Here is a 22896-nt window from a genome sequence, read left to right on the forward strand (position 1 = left end):
ACAAACAACCAAATCCAAAAAGGTAGGCTTGCTCAACATATCTTTAAATTCTTCACTTTCATTGTAACAACTTTTTTTTGTGTTCAATTTACTCTTTTACGTCATATGCCTGTGATTCCCCTATGCTGCATACTATTATATTCAATATTTGGTTTGAAAAACCCACACACACGAAAAACAACGAAAAATATATAAAATTAATTGTTCATGCTTTATGAAAAAAAGGTAGTATGTGCATGTACCTTGGGGCCCAGCTTCTCAAGTACTAAATTAATGTCTCTTTTGAGGACTATATATAAAGATGTGCTAACAAATTGCTTCCACTGAGAGTAATGGAACTAAGGCTCATGTTTAAAATTAAACCTGGACAACTGTCTCAAACAAGGATTCTTTTATGAATAGCAGACTAACACTCAGACAAGTCCAATGACTAGTAACTATTCTTAGTTTGCAGTGGTGTCAGTGTGAGAATCAGACCCTTAATCTGCATTGCCCTGAACACTGCAAAAGTAGCAACTGGATGTGCAGGCATAGAAGTGATCAATCAGAATAAAGAAAAATTTTGTAAGTACAGATTTACTGAAGGAAAAAAAAGAAAAGAAGAGACAAACAAAGAGATTTCTACTGCTTTCTTCCCACCTTTCCATCAGCACCCAACAGTGAAAAATGCCCATTTCTATCAGTCAATGCAATCAGAGCTGCATTGTCTGCACAGTCCTCCAATGGAGATTGCACCGTCCTTCACTCCTCATGACACCTACATTTATAGTCTGCAATACTTGCAAGTCTTTAAGATGACTCTTTTCAATGGTTCCCTCAAATACACTGTTCTTAACCCAAAGAAATGGTTCATGCTTAAACACTGAACGTTTGTTTGGAATTATTTACTTTTGGCTTCAAATAAATGTACATTCTGGGGACTTCCAGGATATTTACTGGTTCTATCAAAGAATGGAAACATAACAGATGCCCACCAGCTTACTGGCAAAGAGAAGAGGTTCTGTCAAAACAGCACATTTATTTGGAACTAAGAATTTAATTTTAAATCTCTGTCTTTGATGACACTGATATCTTTGGTATTTACATTTCCAATGTTTATAGTACTGTCTTAAGAACACTTAAGTAGAACCTTACTTCCAAATAAAGTTTCATAACTTGGCATACTCATGTTCTCTCTATAAATCTAAGAATTTTCAATCTTTTTCCATATAAACATATGTAATATTTCCTACCAAAACTGTGTGACAGCCATGAAGTTTAATTATTCTCAATCTATAAGCTTGCACAAGACGGCCTATCCAAAATAATGCATCCACCCAGGCACAATGTCCAGTAAAGGTAGATAAATAAATACCCTCAAAGTATGAAATAGCAGTGACTTGGCAGGAATATTATAATGTACGTTAGGATACCCCATAGGTTCACTGGAATGCAGTTGTGGTGAAAAATTACATGAGACCTTTTCCTCCTAATAGTGTCTGTAGTTTTCTGCCGAGCTGAAAATTAGCAAAAAGTCAGGAAGACAAAGACACCCCAAGTTGTCCTCTTCCATGGGATGCACACAGCCTGGCAGGGAGGAGGCTGCCAGGGAGAGCTATTCAGTTCCTCCTGTCAGCAAGCATCTGTGGAGATGGTCCAAAGATGTACAACACTAATGTGGGCATCCTGCCTTCTGCTCTGAGACACAGAATGAAAACAACAAAGGAAATGAAAACAGAATGAAAAAAAAAAGTGTATTTTTCCAAATGACACCCTCGTGTGCCACATGAACTGCCCCACTGATTGCACGGAGGGTGACTGCAGAAGCAGACACTACTCACCATGAAAGAACTTGGTGCTGGTTTAGCCCAGATTACTCAACCTTTTGGATAGCTCATCAGCAAGAGATTAGGAACAGGCCTAAGTGTGGGTTTAAGTGTGCTGAACCCTGTGACCTTCACTGCTCGTAGCTTCCAGCAGCTGGTCAGCCTGGCTGCTGTGGAGGAGCTGACCCTTGGCTGCCTGTGAGTGAGCCAGGCTGCACCACACATGGCTCATCTGGCCATGAAGAAGCTGTGAGCACACTAAAGCACACAATGTCCTCACACCATTTCTCTGGAGTTCAGCTTGAGGCTGGCTATGCTAGTGAACCCCAGTTTGACAACTGGTCTGGATTTTTTTAGAAATCCTCCAATGGAGATAGTATAACTGAGGCTAAGCACAATTTAAGACCATGAAAAGTTAAATCCCACTGATGAGTCCAATACAGTGTTAAAAGGCACTAGATTCAGACAAACACTTTTGGAAGCTGCAAACAAGGCCTTGCAAGCCTGACATATTATGGAATGTCCAAAGTTTATTTAGGTATTTGGCTAGCTGGAGAGAAAGGGGTGAGCTTTGCCCCTCCAGAGGAAATATTTCTCCTAATCCAGAGCTCTCAATCTTTACCTTAAATCAGGAACCTATGAAGGAACTGAGCATTTAAAAACTCAGGTTGCCTCGAGAGGACTTCAAGGTTCTACCTCTTGAACCACACCTGGACACAAGAGTCCGTTTTGCTCAGTCTGAAAGCATCCAAGCTCCCATTCCCATTTCTCAGGAGCATCAACCGTCTCACTAAAGGTTACTCTGGGAGGCCCTCTTCTGTCGGAATGAAGCATGAAAGATTTACCGCACAGAGGAGCACACAAAGCAGCACTACTCTGGGAACTACTGACTAGGACAGTCAGCTAGAAGCCTTGAATTTTGCTGTCGGCTTGTTGCACTGTTTCTTTCAAGTTTGGGTGTTGGGGCTTCTTTCCTCCATCACTGCCAAAGTAGGAAAATTTCTCATGCTCTTAAGCGACTTGGCTAAGTGAAAACAGAATCTGATATGAGGGCAGGATTTTGTTCACATTGCATTTTTTTTTTTCATACTTCCACCTGTCTAGGGAACAATAAAATTGTGCTTTTGTCATGACTCTCACAGAAGAGTCCCTGATACTCATAATTTGTTTCACTTTGGTAGTTGTGTGATTTTGTGTGATTGGTTGTTTGGGGTTTTTGTTTGTTTGTTTGTTTCAGTTTGAGGGTTTTTTGCCCTTTTTATTTTGTTATTGGTTTGTTTTGGTTTTGGTTTTTTGTGGTTTTCTTTTGTTTCATTCGAGGGTTTTTTTTACTATAGCCATAACTTTTGATATCTTGGGATTTTTACATGTGGGTGGATGGAGTAATGGTAAGCAGGTCAGTGAGAACCAGGTCAACAAGAACATTGTGACATGCCAAATTAAACCATGAACTCAGCAGGAAGTTAAGGGAAAACCAAATATCTTTGAACTAGGACAACCTGGCAATTGCCTAAAAAATATGCTACCTGATCTTTAACCTTGTCATTCAGAGTTACCATCTAGGCATCAAGTGATACCTAGCACTGAAGCATTCAGAGGTGAGTGACACTCAAACAGTTTTCAATATAAGAGCTACTACAGGCACTGTGCATTGGAGATTACCTAAACTACTGCAGGTGCCTTTGCTTCAGCACCTAGAGCTGCTGTACTCAAATGCAAATGGTGACTTCAAGCTCTTCAGTATCCGCTGGAAATACTGACTACAACCTTTTATTTTCCTGAAGGCAGATAATGCTGTTATTGATAGTCAGAAGCTCAGCTCTTCTAAGAAAATCAATTACATTATAGATTTTCTGAAGTAGTATACATTACCTGAGAAGAACAGCAGAAAAATAATAAATCTAAAATTGTTTTACACTGGTGTCATTATTTTTATGCTCGTCTTCAAACACAGATCTAGGAAGAATTACTTCACAATTTAGGCAGATTTTTATACACAAAATACTGATTAAAAATGACTAAAAGCTTATATTTCAGTTATCAAAGGATATTTCTGGAAAAGGAATCCCAGTGGTTCTGGAAAATAAACAGCATAAACAGGCAAATGCTATGATGCTTACTCAGCCTCTTTGGCTTACAATATGAGAACAGAATTCCCATCAGATTTGAGGTATTCTTTTCATTCTTGTAGGATGGAAATACAGGAAATATTTTGATAATATCCAAGCAAGTCCATATTTGACCCAAAACAAAACTATACTGTCACAATACTAAAACTAATCACATTTTTGAACCTCAAAAAATATCATCTCTCATTTCCATTACATTTGGAGCAAAAGCATCAACTTTTCCAGTCTATCAAGAGAAAAGCATGTACCTTTAACTGCAGAAGAAAATACAGAAAAAAAGAAAACAGACTAATTTGTTACTATAAAGACAGTTGACAATAATCTACCTGTTAAAGTCTGCAGATAAAATGAAAAAAAATCCACGTAACTGAATTCCTCATCTTTGTTTTTAATATTTCTCAAGTATCAACCCTCCTGAAACTCACTTGTAAAAATCAGATTGCAGGACAGGGGCTTTAGTTCGAAAGTAGCCTAGGAGATATAATCAAGTATCCTTCTTTCAAATGCATGGTTACTTTGGATCTCTCTTAAATGGCAAACTCCTCAGATTTGGGACCCGGTCTCCTGGTCAGAAGAATTAACAGTTTTCCATTAAAAAAAAAGAGATGGAAAATTAGGAACAGCACTGTACTGTTAGTTAAAAAAACTACAAAATTTCTAGAGTTTTGTCTGAGCAAGGATTTAGGTCTAAATGTCTCAATGTTCTTCTTTTCATTATAAATGTCTTCACAATTCTTTTCTAACAGAACATGAGCACTGAAAAGACAGAGAAATCTACTACTAGTAGAACCAGAAGATTGTCTTTTGTAGTATCTGGAAGAAGTAGAGGAGTCATAAAGCAGGATGACAAAAAGACATTTTTTCTACTCTTAAAATTAGTAATAGCTGACTTTTCTGGAGGTAATTTCCTGTGGATCCTTAATTCTTATCTTTCCTGACAATTTTAAAAACACTGGAGTAAAAAAACAAGTCTAGAAGTTTCTCAGAGTATGAACTACAAAATAGCACAGCCAGATTGTCACGAAACACCTCACTTACTGCACTTACAACCTATGCATCCATGTCATTTGTTAGCACCATTCATTAGAAGCATTCACAGTGCTGTGGAGAAGCCTTACTGTTCTTTATTTTGGCACAGGCTGCTTTCCTCCCGGATGGAAACATCACCTCTTGTATACATGGGAAAAGTCATGGTCTCACATTGTTTGCTGTACTTTAAGCCAGTATCTGAACACACTTCACTCACTGGCTGGAAACACAGAGGAGAGACTCAGCATTAGCCCAGCAGCCAGATCTCTACACGATGTCTCTGTTATTGAAACTACACCTTAAAGCACCAGCAAAACTGGAGAGGGGCACCACAGCCAGCACCAGCCATCCTACACCAGGTTCCTTCTTTTTTACAGATGTAAGGCCAGGGAGCTACTTGAATACAGTTCTTTCAGTAATATATTTACAGACAAGATATTTTATCTCCACAAGAGTGATCGCCAGCCATTTCCCAGCAGGCAATAACCTACTTAGAGAATCAAGGGCCAAAGGCAAATCTAGGCAGTCCCCAACAGTTAGGAGATGTCTATCCCAGACACAGAATCACAGAATGGTTTGGGTAGAAGGGACCTTAAAAATCATCTAGTTCCAACCCTCCTGCCTTGGGCAGGGACACCTTCCAATGGCTCAAAGTCCCATCCAGCCTAGCCTTGAACACTTCCAGGAAAGGGACGTTCACAACTTCCCTGGGCAACCTGTTCCACTGCCTCACCACCCTAACTCGGAAGAATTTCTTCCTCATATCTAATCTAAACCTACCCCCTTTCAGTGTGAAGCCATTCCCCCTTGACCTATCACTCCATGTCTTTGCAAAAAGTCCCTCTCCAACTCTCTTGTAGGTCCCCTTTACATACTGGAAGTTGCTATAATGTCTTCCAGGAGCTTTCTCTTCTCCAGCCTGAGCAACCCCAACTCTCTCAGTCTGCCTTCACAGGAGAAGAGCTCCAGCCCTCTGATCATCTTTGCGGCCCTCCTCCAGACTCCTTCTAACAGGTCTCTGTCTTTGAATCATGAATGTCACTACAAATCAAGACAAATTATCAGCTGAAACAAATTAACATAATTGATGTCTTATCCCACTTCTTTCCCCTTAATGTTTTTCTAAGTAATTTCCTAGCTATTAAAGACTGACCTACTAATTGCTGACAAAACAAAGCAGAGTCTGCAAGGTGTAACAGATTAAATTTTCAGCCAGTCATGCAGTTACCATCTTTTTTTTGGATGACGGCACTTTTCATATCAAGGCTTTAGTCTGCCATCTGGTGGATTTTCAGCATTTGGTACACTTAGCTGAAGTACAAACCCTGAGACAGAGAGATTCCTGATATACTGACATCTTCTTTGGTATCTACCTTCTTTGGCCAATGACAGTATTCATTCTAACAACCTGTATTTGCTCAAATTAGATGTCTGCCTGACAGTAATAACTTAATTCCTCTCCCATTTCCAGTCAAATGAGCTTTTACTACTGTAACTATTGTTAACTTTAGCTAACCCTTTACACTGATCGATTTTATACATAACTGAATGCTGACTCTCTCAAAAATAACTTACACAAAACTAGCCCAAAAGAATTCCATATTTAGGACCACAAGCTGAGACCCTCAATGACATTTAGATGCTTAATTCTCTATGACCAAACATGCTAGGATTAGTCTTTATTTGAGATGAGGGTCAAATATACTGAAGCAAATCTGTCACCATACAACTTCAAACAAAACTGAGTTCGATTACTGATTCCTCATTCTGAGTATGACAGCAACAACTGTCATTAAAAATACTGTAGGGCTAAAAAAAGAAAAATGAGAAGCCAGCTAAAATATTTGAAAAAAAATTCAGAGCACAAGTTCTGTACTGTATCCAACCTTTCTATGCAACTGAGGCATTTCTTCATTTCTCTTTTTTATAGCGCACAAGTCATGCAATAAGGAACCTGGGATGGATTCAATTTCAAAATGCACTGAGTCCTTTGAGCACACAGTCCTATGGGGAAGTGTGTCTCCCACTGCAACACACACCGTCACAGGCACTCCTCCACTCTGCATGAGATGCAGTATATTGCACCGCAGCTAAGACTTCCAGGATTTTAATACTGGATGCAGGCAGCCCTTTGAATGAATGAGTTGCAGCTGCTACAACAGATCATCAATGGGCAATTGGGTGAGCTTTCTACTGAACATACAGTGTCAATCCAGAAACGTGGATGGAAGACAGCAATCACTGTATGGAAAGAAAAGACAAGCTGAGAGGTGCTGAATTTGCGGTTGCTAATGAGTCTCCTTATTGGAGTCTGGCCTTCCTTTCGCAAAGAAAACAAGACAAACACAGATAAAACAGAAAGGAAAAGAACAGCAGTGATTACAAATGCAGCTTTTGGGTTTGGTCCCTATTGTTACTGGCAACCTGACTACTAGAGACAAACAGGTTCAGCACAGTCTTATCAGCCATCGGGAGACTTGGCAAACATACCAATGGCTGTGCTGGTTTAGACATTGATTTTAGCTGCCTTTTTAGACACAGGCTCATGGCAGTGCTGCTGAAAGGTCATCCAAGACAGACTTTCTAAGCTGAAAGCCAACATCAAGAAGTGAAAAGATATACAACTAGGTAAGAAAAAGAAGACAAGAAATGAACAGAGGGAATGAACAGGATTTAAGTGTTATGGTCCAGAGGGTTTCAAGAACTGATCTGTGGCTGGGGCAGGTGGCAGCTGGATTGAGATGTCTCTCTTTCATCAGAACATCTTTTACAATCAGGTAAAGAAAGCTCAAGTCATACTATGGGTCTGAAGTCTCCAGAAGACTGCAAGACAACACCGCTTTTGGTACAGTTAGGCTATCTTGCATCAGCAAGCAGAGTGACCTGACAGGTATGGACTCATAGACAAAAACAGCCTGTGCTGTGATCAGCTATCTACAGTAAAAGAATTTCAAGAAAGCTATTCTGAATTAGCTCTAGCCTACCACATAGACTTAAGGATCATTAGGATTTAAAGTTCCTTCTCCAGATTACTTTAGCCTGACAGCAAATGTGGAGGTCCCAAGAGCACTTTGCAATGAAGACCAAGCACAGTAGCAGGGATAAATGGAGATTTAATTAGAAAGTACAGTCCAAGGAGATCACCCTGGATTGCTGCAGGCTCAGAGAGAGAGAGCCTTTCCAACATCATCTTGTCCAACCTGACTACAGGACGAAAGACAAAAGTCCACATTTTTGTTCATGTTGCCTTTCCATCTTATTATCAGTTTTTATTTTAAGAGCAGATGTAAGGTTTTATTATCCTGGATAACGTTGAGTAGAGCCCTTTGTGTATTATATGTTCTCACTGCAAACTAAATCCACTCATAAATAAGAGTTATGAAACATATATTTCTTTTAGGAATAGAAATGCAGGCAGTTATTGAAAGCACATTGCAAGGTTTGAATATGATTTGAATAGATGAAATAAAAAATACAGATATTTCTTCCAGAAAGCTAAGTGTATAACATACAATTAATTTCAACAGACATTAAATACCTTGGAGGACTAAAGCCACAAAGGAATACAGATTACAGTAGTTCACGAGATTTTCTCTTTCAATTTTGCAAGTTTGATATGACATCTGAAAGCCATTTTTATGTCAGTTCTTTCACTAATCCAACTTTACTTGCAGTAAAGTACTGCAAATTATACCATTTACTTTACTTGTGAAAACTAACCATGTCCTGTCTTCACAGTACATTCAGTAAAAGAAAACCTTCTGGTGACGTAGTATTTCAGTAGTTTCAAAAGTTTTTGCATCACTTAATGTTTTATAGGGAGTTCAAGGATTTCTGGTATCTGACTAAAGCTTATTTTCACAGAACAGTGTTTCTGAGGCTTACACAGCATAAAAAAACCACCTTTAATGAAACTGATATATCAATCCTCATGTGGATTCAATCGGTGTGAAAGTGTGCATTCCTGAAACAAATTAGGTTGATATAAATTAAGATTTAAATCAGTGAGACTTAAAACCTTTTCAAGTTTTTTGCACCAGCTCAGTTAAATCAGTTTAAAGTAAAATCTTAAGCTGGTACTGTGCACCTTTGAGTGCATGTAAAGTTTGACTTTTCTGGACAAAGTCTTCACTAACCAACAACAAATTCCATCTGCTACAACAGGACAAGGTTTTTATTTGTAGTGCTGCAGCTTACTTTGTAGGTCATTGCAGTGATCAGTGCACTGGCAACCCTTTTTCTGATTTTTGTAAGTTTTATCTTTTTTTCTCCTTCTGTCTTCTAGTCTGTGGTTAATCAAAGATCATTATTTATTTTACTTGTGAAAACTATCCATGTCCTGTCTTCACAGTATGCTCAATCAAAGAAACCTTCTGGTGATGTAGTATTTAGTTTCAAAGGCTTTTGTATCACTGGAAGTGATAAGATTTCTAAATTTTTACAAGTAAACTTCTCGTTATATGCGAAATTAGACCCGGGCTCTAGCAACAGGAAACAAATTCTGTATTCTTAAAATTGCCATGTAAGAAGAACGCCACTTAATGTAATTTAGCAGTGCGTCATTTGTCTAAACCACCAGATGTTCAATTTAAATATGCGATGACATCGTAACACACCTCCTGTCCAAACTACCAAATGTTTGATTTCGGTTCACGGGGCAAACGGATGCAAAAACCCGTTGAAAAGAGAAAACAGATGACGCCGGCACGGAGGCACATCCCGCTGAGGCACGAAACGGGACATCCGAGCAGGCACACGGGGACTGCGGGATAAGGCGGGGCGGCCCTCGGAAGTTCGTCACTGCCCGCGGCCGGGCCCCGCCGGATGGATGGCGCCTGACGGCATCGCGGGGCGCCGGCCGAGCCGCCCTCAGCATGGCCGTGCCGCGGGAGCCGCCGCCGCCGCCCGCCCCGGCGCTGCCGCCCGCCGCCGCCGCCGCCCCCACCTTCGCCGCGGCCCGCGGGCTCGTGGGGCGCCGCTACTCGTGCCTGGTGGTGGCGCCGCACCGCAGGCACGTGGCGCTGCCGCCGCGCTTCCTGGGCCGCAAGCGCTCCGGCATCCGCGCCCAGCTGGACGCGGAGCTGCTGCGATACTCGGAGAGGTGCGGGCGGGGTGGCGGGCTCGGCGCGGGGGGGGCCGTGTCCGCACTAACAGCTAACGGGGCCTGCCCCTCCTTCCCCTTCCAGCCTTCAGGGTGTGCCCGTGGCTTACGACAACATCAAAGTGGTGGGTGAGCTCGGCGACATTTACGACGACCAGGGATTCATCCACCTCAACATCGAGGCGGACTTTGTCATCTTCAGCCCCAAGAAAGGGAAAAAGCTGGTGGTATGTAAATGCCTTGGCTTCTCACGGAGCGGTTTTATTTTTTTTTTTTTTAGTTAAGTAGTCAAAGCTTGATTTGTCTCCAGCGTCAAGTGGTCAGGAGCTTAGGTGGAGATAGGTTTTATTCGTGTATGACTAGTTAATAGCGATTTATTGCCCGTTGGTAGCGGTAGTTTTTATTTCATCTATCTGTACTGTCTGTCCCTAAATTTGTTAAATATATGTATAATTATATATTACCTAAAACGTTGCATAAGGATTACATATTAAATACTGTGTCATAATCGTGTATATCGTATCCATGCTTCTTGGAAGAGCCTGTAATTCTCAAAACAGGTGTATCTGTTATATTGACAAGAACGTTTAGAATATTCTCATGAGTTTAGTTCCTTCATTTACAAGAGCAATACATTAAGTTGAAGCTTGCCTTCAATAAAAGGAGATGCATGGCTTCAGAACAGCTTTTACCTTGTTAATACCCTTGCAACAGTACTTTTGGGAAAAGTGAGTTGAGAGTTGGCTTACGTTCGTATTTATGCCATACATTTTGCAGCATAGCTTGTGTCTTTCTAAATGTGTTTAAAAATTAAGAGAATGAAAACATTTTCGGTGTATGTCATTCATTCTTAGGCAAAACAAGGGTGAATATCGTTGCACATGCAGATGTGTCAGAAGCCCACTAAATGGAGTACTTAAAAACTTCCTGTGCATCTTCTGTATCTTCAGCTGCTAAGTAGTGCTGTGCCAGCCTGAAGACCTTTCCAGGAAACTAAATCAGACTTAAAATGTCTTCAAATCAAAGTTGATCCCTGTAGTGTGAGGAAAGAGTTACCTGCTCTATTCAGGTACTCACTGTGGCTAAATCCCATGTTTTGACTTTCTTTCTCTTGCAGTTGAGTTCTATTTTCAGAGGAATTGTACGAAGAGTATAGAGGAATAGCTTTGATTTTAGTGAAAAAGAGTTACCTTATTTGCTCGATAAACTGACTCCATAACTTGTGCATAAACTCTTGTTGAAAAATTTCCGTATAGGAACCTAAATATATATTTTGTGCATTTAAAGGGCTGATCTTTGCTATATCTTCACATGACATTCTTTTTCTTTTTTAGGGTATAATTAATAAAGTGGCCCCTAGTCATATTGGCTGCCTGATACATGGATGCTTCAATGCATCTATCCCTAAGCCTGAACAAATGTCAGTTGTACAGTGGCAAGAGCTGGGGTTAAAAATAGGAGATGAACTGAAATTTCAAGTGTTGCACTTGGATTCCGATACAGCTGGGGTGTTCTTCATTCGAGGAGGACTCACTAAAAAAAGGTATTGTGCCCTGATAGAGAATATTTTTAACTGTTTTAATAGGTCTGTTATAAACTAAATTATTTTAATTACATCTTAATCTTTAAGCTTTCTTATTTTTGCACAAACCCATGTCTGTATGTAATCTGTGTTAGGTATTTTAAATTAAACTTTCCACTGTTAAGGACTTGCATGGAATTTTGCTCTGGAAAAATTAAAACTAGATTTTTTTGGAGCTTTAAAAATCCGAGTGTGTTGACCTGTGAAACTTTAGATTGCGTAGATATTAAATGCTCAAAATAACACCCTGAGATATCTAGAGTAGCTGTGTTAATGAATGTGCATAGGCTTTTCCAGTGAAAACAGCTGAGTTCCTGAACACATTGTTTACATTGACATTTACACACAAAGGTGTGTGTGTATTGCTTAATCACAAATAGTTAGATGTGGATGATTTGCTGAAACATAAGAATTTCAAAGACGATGTAGGAAAATGCGTCACCTTCCTCCTTAGGCCTCTTTAAATTTTTAGGGCAGCTTGCAAAAAATCTTGTCTTTAAAAGAGTTCATTCAGATTTTTTTTTAGAGCAGTCAGTTACTAAGCAGTGTTTTTCTGCCAACATGGTTATTTTTATAATTAAATGTACAATATGACTGCTACTCAGAAATCCATAATATTTTTTGTATGTTTTTTCTTTTTTTAATCTAAAAAGATGCTCTGGATTGTTTCAGTGAATTTACAACGAAATTTTATTATTTTGTCCTTAGTGCCTCTTCCATGCTTTTAAACTGCATTCTTTCCATATTTATCTTCCTAGACATTTTCTCCAGTGCTCTTGAGTTGCACGATACCTGCTGGGTTTTTTGATTTTGTTTGGTTTTTTCTTGTTTAGTTTGTTTTTTTAGTTTTCTGGCATCACCTTTGTTTTAACTGTTTAGAGCAGTTATCAGTTGCTTGGTAAAATCAGAAGTGTGTCTCATGTATGATTGAACAGACCATTTGCTGTGTGTATTTGTGAAAGACTTAAAAAACCAAAAAAGCTTTACTACATGATGTGTAATTATGAATTAGGGGATGAAAAAGGAAGTATTAAATGGTCTGTACAGTGTTTTAGAGAAGAAATTTAGGCTAAGATTTGAAAGAATATTCATCGTGAGGTAAGAAGGAGGCTAGTGAGGTAATAAAAATTATCCTGAAAGTATTAAACTGGCTTTATAGTTTTCTGTCATTAGAGTATCATGCTCTCCATTTGTTGTTATTTTTAGCAAATTTTTATCTTTTATCTACTTGGTGTAAATACTGCGTTTTAGCGAATTTGGAGATTCTACTGTGTGGGGTGCACTAACGTGTCTCTAAATTAGTTTATTTTGTGTATTTCTTTTACAGCATGCGGCCCAAACGATCTGAGACCATCACTGACAGTACAAATGAGAATGAAATTCAAAAGCTTGACCACCAGGATAATGGCTTGAATGACTCTGGGGAAGATAATGTAACAGAAGAGCCTTTAAATGAGACAAATAACCTTGGGAGGGAGAATGAAGAAGGGCAAAGTGTTGATGCTGTGAATGGGTTATGTGATGAAACAGGCAAGAAGAAAAAGAAGAAGAAAAAGGACAAACAAGAAGAACAGGAACATGTATTGCCTACCAGTGACTCCAGTGGTTACCAAAGTGACCATAAAAAGTCAAAGAAAAAGAAAAGAAAGCATTGTGAAATTGAAGAAAGTGAATTATCTCAGCTGTCAGAAAAACCCAAAGCTAAAAAGAAAAGGGACTAAAGCCTGAAGTGCCTTTCCTGAATTAGATTTCAGACATGTTTTTTAAGTTCCAATAAAACCCTGTTTTCAAAATGCATATGTGTATTTCTTTACTAAACAGTCTGCTCTGCAAGGTTGGATGATGTTTGTGTGCGTATGTCCAACAACAGCTTGAAAGGCAGGAGCTTTTAAAGAATTGATAGAAGAAATGGAATAGAAGCAATATCTGCCTTTTTTATTTAATGAAAAACAAGGCACAAAAGAAACATGGAATGTAATTACAGGAACACATGCATCACCTCTGCATCTGCTTTCCAGTTCCACACATTAGTCAATAGGTAGTTGTGATGTTTGCTACTCTGATTCCATCTGTGCCACTTGGTGTCTTGATTTTATGAGAGTAGATTAGGATAACCTTTGGGATTCTGGGAAATATGTGAGAATTCCCGGGGGGTTGAGATTTTTTTTTTTTAAATGTAGTAAGGAACCATGAATGCCTGTGAATGGAACTGTAGTTTGACTTAAAAGTTACACAAATTTTAGTGTCTTGGATCTTTCAGAACACCTTTCGTGGTACTCTAGGAAAAACAGTATGATTGGTTGATTCATAGCGAACAGGGAAGACTGGAGATTAATGTGATCCAGTGTGATAAAGTACCACTTGCAAGTCAGAATACTGCTGAGGTACAGGTTGATAAAGCAGATGGGAATAGGACAGGTTTTGATAAAGCTCATTTTGAGCATCACACTTGCTGACTTTACAGTTCCTTTAAAAAAAAAGAAAAGCTAAACTGCAACGCAACTCCCAGCTTGTTCTAGTTTTAACTTTCAAATACTGCTCTCTAGAGTAAGAGGCACCTACTGTCAGATTTTTCCATACTGTTGGAATTAATGTTAGTGGCAAGTTCTGACAATGAGAAAATGACAGTCAAACGTTAATAAATGTGCCTTTATGAAGAGCTGATTTTCCTGGTGGAGATGTATTATATTTTTTTGAGTATCAGTACTTTTGGTTGCAGCTCTTTTCTATTGTGAGGAGTCTGGGGAGAATTATAGTGTGACATGGTCTAGACTAAGTCTTTAACTGAGGTAGAAGGCAATGGTTACATTGGTATTGATTTACCTATTACAAGAAGAACATTACTGGGTCTTTGGAAGCCTTGTAAACAGTAAATAAACAACATGAGCGTGGGAGCAGCAAGTTCATCTGTCTGTTTCTAAGTGACAAAACATTCTCCTGTAGTAATTAATACTGATGCTATTAGTTCACTTTAATAGATGTATATACAGCTTCTAATAACATGTCCATATCAAACATGATCTGAATTTCAAGTGTGACTGCTTGTTTTAGGGCTCACTTTGTGCTATATTAATGTCTTATGTGCATCTTTAAAGCTCCAAGTTTACCAAGACAAATCAAGGTTACCATCACACAGACTTGATGGCCTGGCAATACATAGTAGGCATTTTAAAGTTATGACGCAAATAAAGAACAAAGTTCAATTTGAAGACTTGTAGGAAGGTAAGCTAGCTAATGGCAGCAGAAACTTCCCTATATCCTCTTTTGCTTGCTCTTCAGAGTACTTGATCTTGAAGCTAGTTTCTGGACCTTCCTGAGGTGAACGTGAATTGTCCCTGTTGTGTTTCTATATATGATGATGCTGACACTTGATTTACATGCAATTTTAAGGACACTGGCTCATCTATCTATTCTTCCTATACTGTGACAAAATCTGAGAAGTCAGATGATGTTTGTAATGTATTTGTTACAGCACAGGGCAGTATTCTGGTGTGTTAAGTGATGCAGAGAATAGCACGGAAGTCCCACACTGTACTTAATGTACTTAAAATTTAGATACAGAGGACAAGCTGAATGTTTGGACATAATTCACAGTAAGAAATTATTTGCTAGCTCCCCTTTACAGATATTTATATAATGTCTTGAGGGAAGAAGTGGCATGGGTGGGTATGGAGGACATACCAGAGAGGAGGATGGCAAGTGCAGACATTTTTTGTTGATGCCAATGTGAAGAGAATGATGGAGGCAGTTGCTATTGCAGATGAACCAGAGACTGAGTCATGCAACTTTATCTCTTACTCCTTAATAATCATCGTATCTCACTTTCACTTTTAGGGGAGGGAAACACATCTCCAGCAGAACCACTGCTGGTGAGTCACGCCTCACTGGTTCATAGAACCAGTTTGTAGCACCAACAGTTTGTCTTGGTCTGTTCCAGCTTTTCATCAGCAAGGAAAGAAAGGAGACATTCAAGGGGGAAGAACTGAAGTTGCAACTAATGAATCAGGTAACATAGGTAGTATAAATGCTTTCAGAACTTTGAATGCTCTTCTTCCACTTCTAGTGCTTTACCGTTCCCTTACTGGGAGTTTCTTACTGTAACAAACAATGCAAACTGTTTTGTTGATGATTAGTCTTTTCTGAAAGCCTACAGTAATCTCAAGTTTTGGGCTTTAACTAGTGGAAGGTTATTTGGTTTTGGCACACAAGTGTGGCTGACGCCCACTTGTATCATATATTGGTTTCCTTTCTTGGGTTACAACAGAAGAGAACAATTAAACATAAATGCAGGAGCTGACAATTAATGGTTACTGAACAAGTTGTTGCTCCAGTGTTACAAATACCATAACGTTACATTAAATTCTTGCTAGGTTTTATGTCTTTGGAAGGAGAAAAATGAAAAAAAGACTTGAAAAAAAGAAGAAAAAAGTTCTTTACACAGTTGGAGGCAGTATTGGCAGCCTCACAGCTGCACTGTTGATGTTGCTGTAGATACTGTTTCTGCATTCTCTAAATATGGCAAGAAAACTTGGATTTTCAGAAGTTAATTGTCATTCTGATTATTACTTAAATCAATTCTCTTTGTTTTTCCCCTTAAAAAAAGCAAGATTTTCCAATGCTTGAAATTAACAAAGAAGCTGAACTTGACACTTTTCGTTAAAGTTTCTCTGAAGGTTGATCTCTATAAACCTTTGACTGTCTGTGTTCCCCTGGACTACAAATGAGGAGTTGTATTGAATTTTGAGTTGAGACAAGATTTTTGAGTATAGAGAACAGACATTTGTAAAGCTTCCCATGAGGCCGGATGACTTCATATTTGTTTGCACAGCCCTTCTGTTAGTTTTTTTCAGGGTACATTCTAGTATGACTTGTGTCACATAACAAAGAGTAGGTTAGAAAGGAAAATTGTATTTTGTCCTATAAATATATTGATAGTTACACCAAGATAACTGTGGTTTGGGTTGTTTTTTTTTTCCTGTTTGAACATGAAGTTCACAACAAAGCCAATATTTACATTTGGCTGTGGTTGATAGTATTTTGTCTGTATTATGAAAAATGTAGTTCAAACTTAATCAGCTATAAGTTTCTAAAGTAGGAACTGCTACTTTGTAGTATAAATATTTTGATTCTGCAAACATGTTTCTCAGTGTATTGCATGTCTTTGGCAGAAGAGCAACCATTCTTACAAGGAAGTATTTTTAGCTCTCATTAAAACAATTGTTTTGTACTCTCTGAAGCTTGCAATGATCTGCAGTGTTAACTTTTGCTCTTTGTCTTTTCCTTTCTTCTCTTAGAAACAAATTCTTTGCTTTTGACTTGGCACTTTGCTGCTGCTCAAAATACACCACCCAAACAGCCCAGTGGATGAGCTCTAGGGAAAGGATTTTTTAAAGGGCCTAAGTAAGCTGGCTGCCTTTTGGAAAGCATGAGCCTTGATCAAATCTGCCTCTGACTAAGTGGTTTGCCTTTGGAAGCATCTCAACCTTTGATAGCCCTCAGATAGTACAGACCTTTACTGTAAAAACCTGGGGGTAATTGCATACTCAAACCCTTAGGGTTGTATTTTCTTCTGTATACCTATGAAGAGGTTAAGTGACCTGATGCTCTCAGAATTATTATGTTTGGCTATGAAAGGACAGAAATAGTTTCATTCTAATAGGGCATATATTTTTCTTACCATAGAGTTCATTCTATTCTGCTATTTAGCTTTCAGAAACCCTGACTATTCAACAAAGCTTGAGGGACTTCAGTATCCAGTAGACTTTGTTTATAAGGAGAAGATACTTTGTCTTCCAGATTCGTGTGAACAAAAATAAGGTTCTGAAAATAAAGCTTTGCACTTCTCCAACATTGTCAGTAAATAAGTTTTTTATAGATACAACTCATGATTCTTTTGTCCTTCATCATGCTTTTACACATAACTAAGTTAGAGTTGGGTTAAATTCAGGTTAAATTGGGTGTAAGTCTTGTCCTAAGCCAGTCAATTGACCTGATATTATACAGTCAGAAGCAATTGGAGCCTGGCAATGACTTCAAGTTCCCTGAAGCCAAGTGTTCTAGGCAAAGAAGGAATAAGCTTTAGTTTTCCCACTTTAAGGACCTTTGCACTATAACATTGAATACATAGATGATCTCCTCCCATTTCCCAAACTGATATGTCTATAATGTATCATTGCTGCTAGAACCTTTCTGTTTCAGCCAGAGACAGTTCATGTTGACAGAGAACTTATTTGAGAAATCTATCTACAGAAACAGCTAAAATGAACTTTCTGTACAGAAGGTGAGTGAACCGCAACAGTTCTTAATACATAGCAAAGAAACCTTGTGAACAGAGGCAAGAATGTTGGTACAAGACTCATGATCAATATCTTCCTCTTTTATGGATTATATCAGTGTATTTCATATGAATAGAAGGTTGAGCTGTGACCTTTGGTCTCTGAATCTATATGATACTTAGTAAGAATACAGTTACCAAGGTAGGACTATTGCATTCAAAGCTTCCTTGTTCCTTATTCCCTGTGTTCCTCTTTCCTTTGTATTGTCTTTCACTGGTGTCTTTGGTGTATGGGAACTTCTCCAAGAATATTCTTACTACACCTGAAATATGATGCCCCATTCAAGACCAGGATTTCATTGTGCTGCACAAATTGATTGAGGAGAACCATTTGTTTAAGTTCTGGTAAGAGCCAGTGTGTCAGTACATGAGGTATGTGAGCTTCTAAGCAACAGTTAAGTTGCTTAGAAGTCTGGACTCTGAAAGAAGCAGATCTTTGTCAAATCCTTTGACCTGAGTTTCAATTAAGGTTGCATTCAGAAATAATAATGCAGTTCTTACTGCAAAACCATAATGAGCGGACATGACCTCATTGTGACACATACATACACAGCACACACAACTTCTGCTGGAGACTTGGAGTGCAGCAGTTCATGGAATGCAGGCTGCGCTACTACAGTCCTAGATTTCATTGAAAGCATGTTGTCAAAAGTAGTTATTCATGAAGCTGGCTGAATCCAGAACCATCTTGTTTTCACGGAGAGTTGGACTGGGCTACAGCTCACCATGATAAGGCACAGCCTTTATTTTATTTTCTTTGCTTTTATTTTCTTATAATAAAAATGTTAGCGTATGGATAAATTAAAAATTCTGTATGGATCAGTCAAACCAACACTTAAAGCTGGACTGAAAGAAAAAAACCAAATCTATCCTGCATCAGTAAACATGAATATCAATAAAAATTGATCACTATTAAATTTTTGCATCCTTTTTTATTTCAGATAACAAACCAGCTCTCTGTGGACTCAAAGTTGACCAGTTTTTTTGAAGCACTCTCCTAGGAGGACAGGTGTTTGTCTCCCTGATGAAAAAGAGGCCACAACCATAAAAACCCAACAACAAAACAAAAAGTGCACAGGTGGTGTAGGTATTTGTAGTTTCTTCATGGAGCCTGTTGACATCAGCTTGAGGATTTGTGAAGGGGGGCATGCCTTTGCCTCTAGTGTATCTACATTCTATCCAGAGAAGCGGTTCAGGACCTCTGCCTTTCAAAGAATTTCCGTATATTGTGACTGAAAACAAGTACATGGGACAATCTACACTGATAAATATGGGATGCACTGATATCTACTTTTGATATGATTTTCTTGACATTAAATTTAGCATGTGACCTGTTTTATATCTGTTATTACTAAATCTCATGTTTTCCTAATTTTTTCTGAGAGGATAATTCCTCTGTCATATGTATAATTTGAAAATTCATCTTTCAATTTTGACTAGATATTAGTTAAACTTGAACTCTTAGTTTTCTTGGGCCAAGGGAGTGATATTATGGACAGTTGTAAGGTTTCTGAAGTAGAGAAAAGTGTGCATGTGTTACACATTTAAGTGAATTTGCACATTCATATTTTTACCCATGTAGCATTTCTTACTTACCAAAATATGCAGACGGTCACAGATTAGCTGTATAGTCATCTGTATTGTGGTTATTTCTATCTCAGTTCAATGCCTAGTTTACAAAACCATTGTCATAAATGATCCCAAAATAGAGCCCAGCATCATCATATTCACTCCTGATTTATATTTATCCTATAAATCTGCGGTTGCACAATGTTACGATGATGAATGTGAGGACAAGCTGTTGCAAATAACTTTTTATCTTTAATAATTAAGTGTAGCAAATGTCTTTTCTCAGGCAAAACAAATTTCCCAAAGGCTGTTTTCTCACTTTATGAACAAATCTTAGGAACAGAAGAGTAATTACTGTATTTGTGAGACAGGCATTCAGATTTTGGAATTGCACTTGAAAGAAACAATAGTTGAACGACGTTGGCAAACTGTACTGAATTTAAATACCAGTAACATAACAACAATAAGAGACTGATCTGTTTCATGAAGGAAGAATAAATATTCATTTAGTCTGATAAAAATTACCAATTTTTAGTCAAATAGTAGCGGTGGATGTAAAGTGGAAAAAGAATAGGCTAAATACCCTTGCAGTGTCTTCTATGAGAGCTCATGCTGAGCTTGAGGTAGGCTGCACTCTTAAACATTTTCATGTTTCACCTTAAACATTCAGGTTGTGAATGCAGCAAGGCACTTCAGCATCAGCAACAAGGGACCATAGATACAAGCAGCATTTCTTCATATCATAAAGATATGTGAAAACTTGCTGAAGGATTCTTTCTCTCACCATTTTTCTTTTGAATGCTTCTAATTGTATAATGAGAAATGTGACAAAAGAAAAAATATACTTTAATTTTCTGTAGTATTTTTAATTTGGTGGTTTTTTCTTGCCTCTGAGCAAAAATTTTCTGTAGATAATATTTCTAGTGGTTAGGAAAACTTGAGTACATATGGTTCAGGTACCTCAGATTTTGCTCTTTGGGTGTTTTTTAATTATTAATGCAATTATTTATGGTTAGACTTGGTTTGTTTCCTTACTGGGGCACACTTTGGAAAATGGTTTAAAAAAATGAATGAATATATGGAAAACTGACTAGGAGAGAAGCATTAAAAAAAGAGAAAAAGCTGGTTATTTCTTCATAAAGAGTACAAAAGTTGAAATTTCAGTCTAAGGAGGTTTTTGAAATGTCAAAATCTTTCCTGAGAATTAAAGGAAACTTGAAATCTTCTCTTTAAAGGCATTTCTCTCATCTCCCCATTAGGTATTTTCAGTCCATTCAAAATACTTCTCAAGTTTTTTGGAATATGATATAAAATATTTAAAATACTTCTCATTTGAATAGAGAAGTATTCCGTTCTTTGTATCTGAATTGCATGGTTGGGTAGTGAAGGCTTTGTTTCCTCACAAATTCATATTGATGAAATTGACTGAATTTTTTAGTTGTTTTTTTTTGTTGGTGGTGGGTTTGGGGTTTTTTTTCAAATGTGTCAGAATGTGATTCCAAGAAAACTGCTCTCCTCCACAGTGACTTTACACTTTCTATATCAAATCAATATAGGACTTGGAAAAGTCTGGATTTTGAAAGAGTTCTGCCTGTTCTCATGCAATGCCACATGGTGGAGTATTGCTTTTTATTTCAGGCCTTTTCCCCACATCTGTCATCTAAAAAATTCAAAACTTCTGTGGACCTGTGTTTGATGAGAGGAAGTATTTCAGCTAACTGAAATAAGACCAGAAGAGACAAACAGAATTTGTGTGTGCTCTGTATAGCAGCATCAAAAACTTTGTATCTACACTAGCTGCTGTGACCATGTTGGTTTGGTTTATTTTCTAGTTTTCATATATCTTGAAGTGCAGTTAATACATGTATTCATCCAGTTTTTCACTGTTCATATTTCATATTCTTTCCTAATTTGTTTGTATAGGAAAAGAGACTTATGTGACCATGCTGTGAATACAAGCACATGCAGATGCTGTGGTGTGTAGGTGCATTTGTTTGTCCTTCTTTAGTAAATTTTTAATTAATGGCAGTTTAGTTTGCAGACCTCTGTCTACTTAAATGAAAGACTGAATCCCTATAAGTTTCATGGGAATTAATTGTTGGACAGAGGAGAGAAATTGTATTAGTTCCTCTCTTTGAAGAAAAAGTGACCCAAGTCCCTGTGTGGACTCCATGGCAGTGGGAAAAGCTTCAGGCAGAACTTTGCACCTCATTAGGCATGAGGGAAAGGGAAGGGAGGCATCCTTAGTTCTGGTGCTGAGGAAACAACTTGGTTTTGTCTTTCCTGCACTTGGGGCGTTTTTTTGATCTTTTACAACTGAGAATTATTTTGTGTTTATTCACGCCTCTGTTTTTTTCTGGGTTTGCTGTAGAGTAGTTTGTTCTCCTTGGGAACAAGGGAAAAAGAGGCTGAAAAGTCCATGTTATTCTTGAGTTCATAAAGGCATTATAGTTTTCACATAAGCCCACTGTTATTCATCAAAAGCTCAGTATCGGTCATGTCAAATCTCAATGGCTGATGTAAGACCTGGAATTAAGATTTTAAAGAGCAAAAAAGAGGTGGGGGAATTTCTCTGCATACCACAAACCTGTGTAGGCTGCTGTGCTATGACAATACCACTCTTTTAGCCCTCTTACTGTATCAGTCACAAAGTAAAATACGGAAATTTTCTTGGTGGTTGAGACCATAACCTGGTTGACTGCATAACCTGGTTGACCATAGCCTGGTTGAAATACAGTAACGTGCTCAATTACACTTTACCTTGTTCTTAATAAGGTAGTCTTTAGTGCTTGTCTGTAGAGCTTCACTGGGAAGGTTAAAAGGTGTCTTAATCCTCCTTAGTGTGTTGAGTGATGTTCCCACCCGAATATAAATCCATGTGTTTTACATCTGAGCAATGTAACCATTCGAATTTTTCAGAAAAGGTGAATAACGAATTCTTTACCTCTAGTAATGGATTACATTTTGATGAGCCCTGCTTGTGGAATTGTTGTGGGGATTTTTCTTTGAGAGAGGTTTCAGGCTTGTGTGCATGGGGACTCAAAAGCATCCATAAGACTTTACCATTGTGTCTGTGAACATTGGTCATAGAACAGGACAGAGTATGAAACTGTGCTTATGTTATGTGTGTGCTCTGTGCATCTAGCTCAGATTGCTTCAGACTTGATCGTTAAGGTATTCATTGATTTATTTTAGGAATTGCATGATTTTTTAAGTTTAACTAGAGAGTGGAGTTAAGGGGATTCTCTTAAAATTCAAATGTTAAAAGACTAATTAATAATCTTAGAGGCAGCATTGAATAAATCTGCTATGAAAGACAGCTAATGGTATATAATGGAACTGTGCAC

The 22896-nt window shown here is 38.2% G+C and overlaps 1 protein-coding gene across 1 annotated transcript; it reads left to right on the forward strand.

Annotated features, from left to right (window-relative positions):
• Window positions 1-9882: 9882 nt before the first annotated feature.
• On the forward strand, window positions 9883-13439 carry TWISTNB (TWIST neighbor; the record flags this gene model as incomplete). The annotated part of the gene is made up of 4 exons (XM_032689033.1): window positions 9883-10064; window positions 10150-10291; window positions 11399-11607; window positions 12974-13439. Coding segments are annotated over 4 exons (927 nt in total), but the record flags the coding sequence as incomplete, so codon positions are not given.
• Between the last annotated feature and the right edge of the window lie 9457 nt (window positions 13440-22896).

The sequence above is a fragment of the Chiroxiphia lanceolata genome, chromosome 1, assembly GCF_009829145.1.
Source record: "Chiroxiphia lanceolata isolate bChiLan1 chromosome 1, bChiLan1.pri, whole genome shotgun sequence".
NCBI lineage: Eukaryota > Metazoa > Chordata > Aves > Passeriformes > Pipridae > Chiroxiphia > Chiroxiphia lanceolata.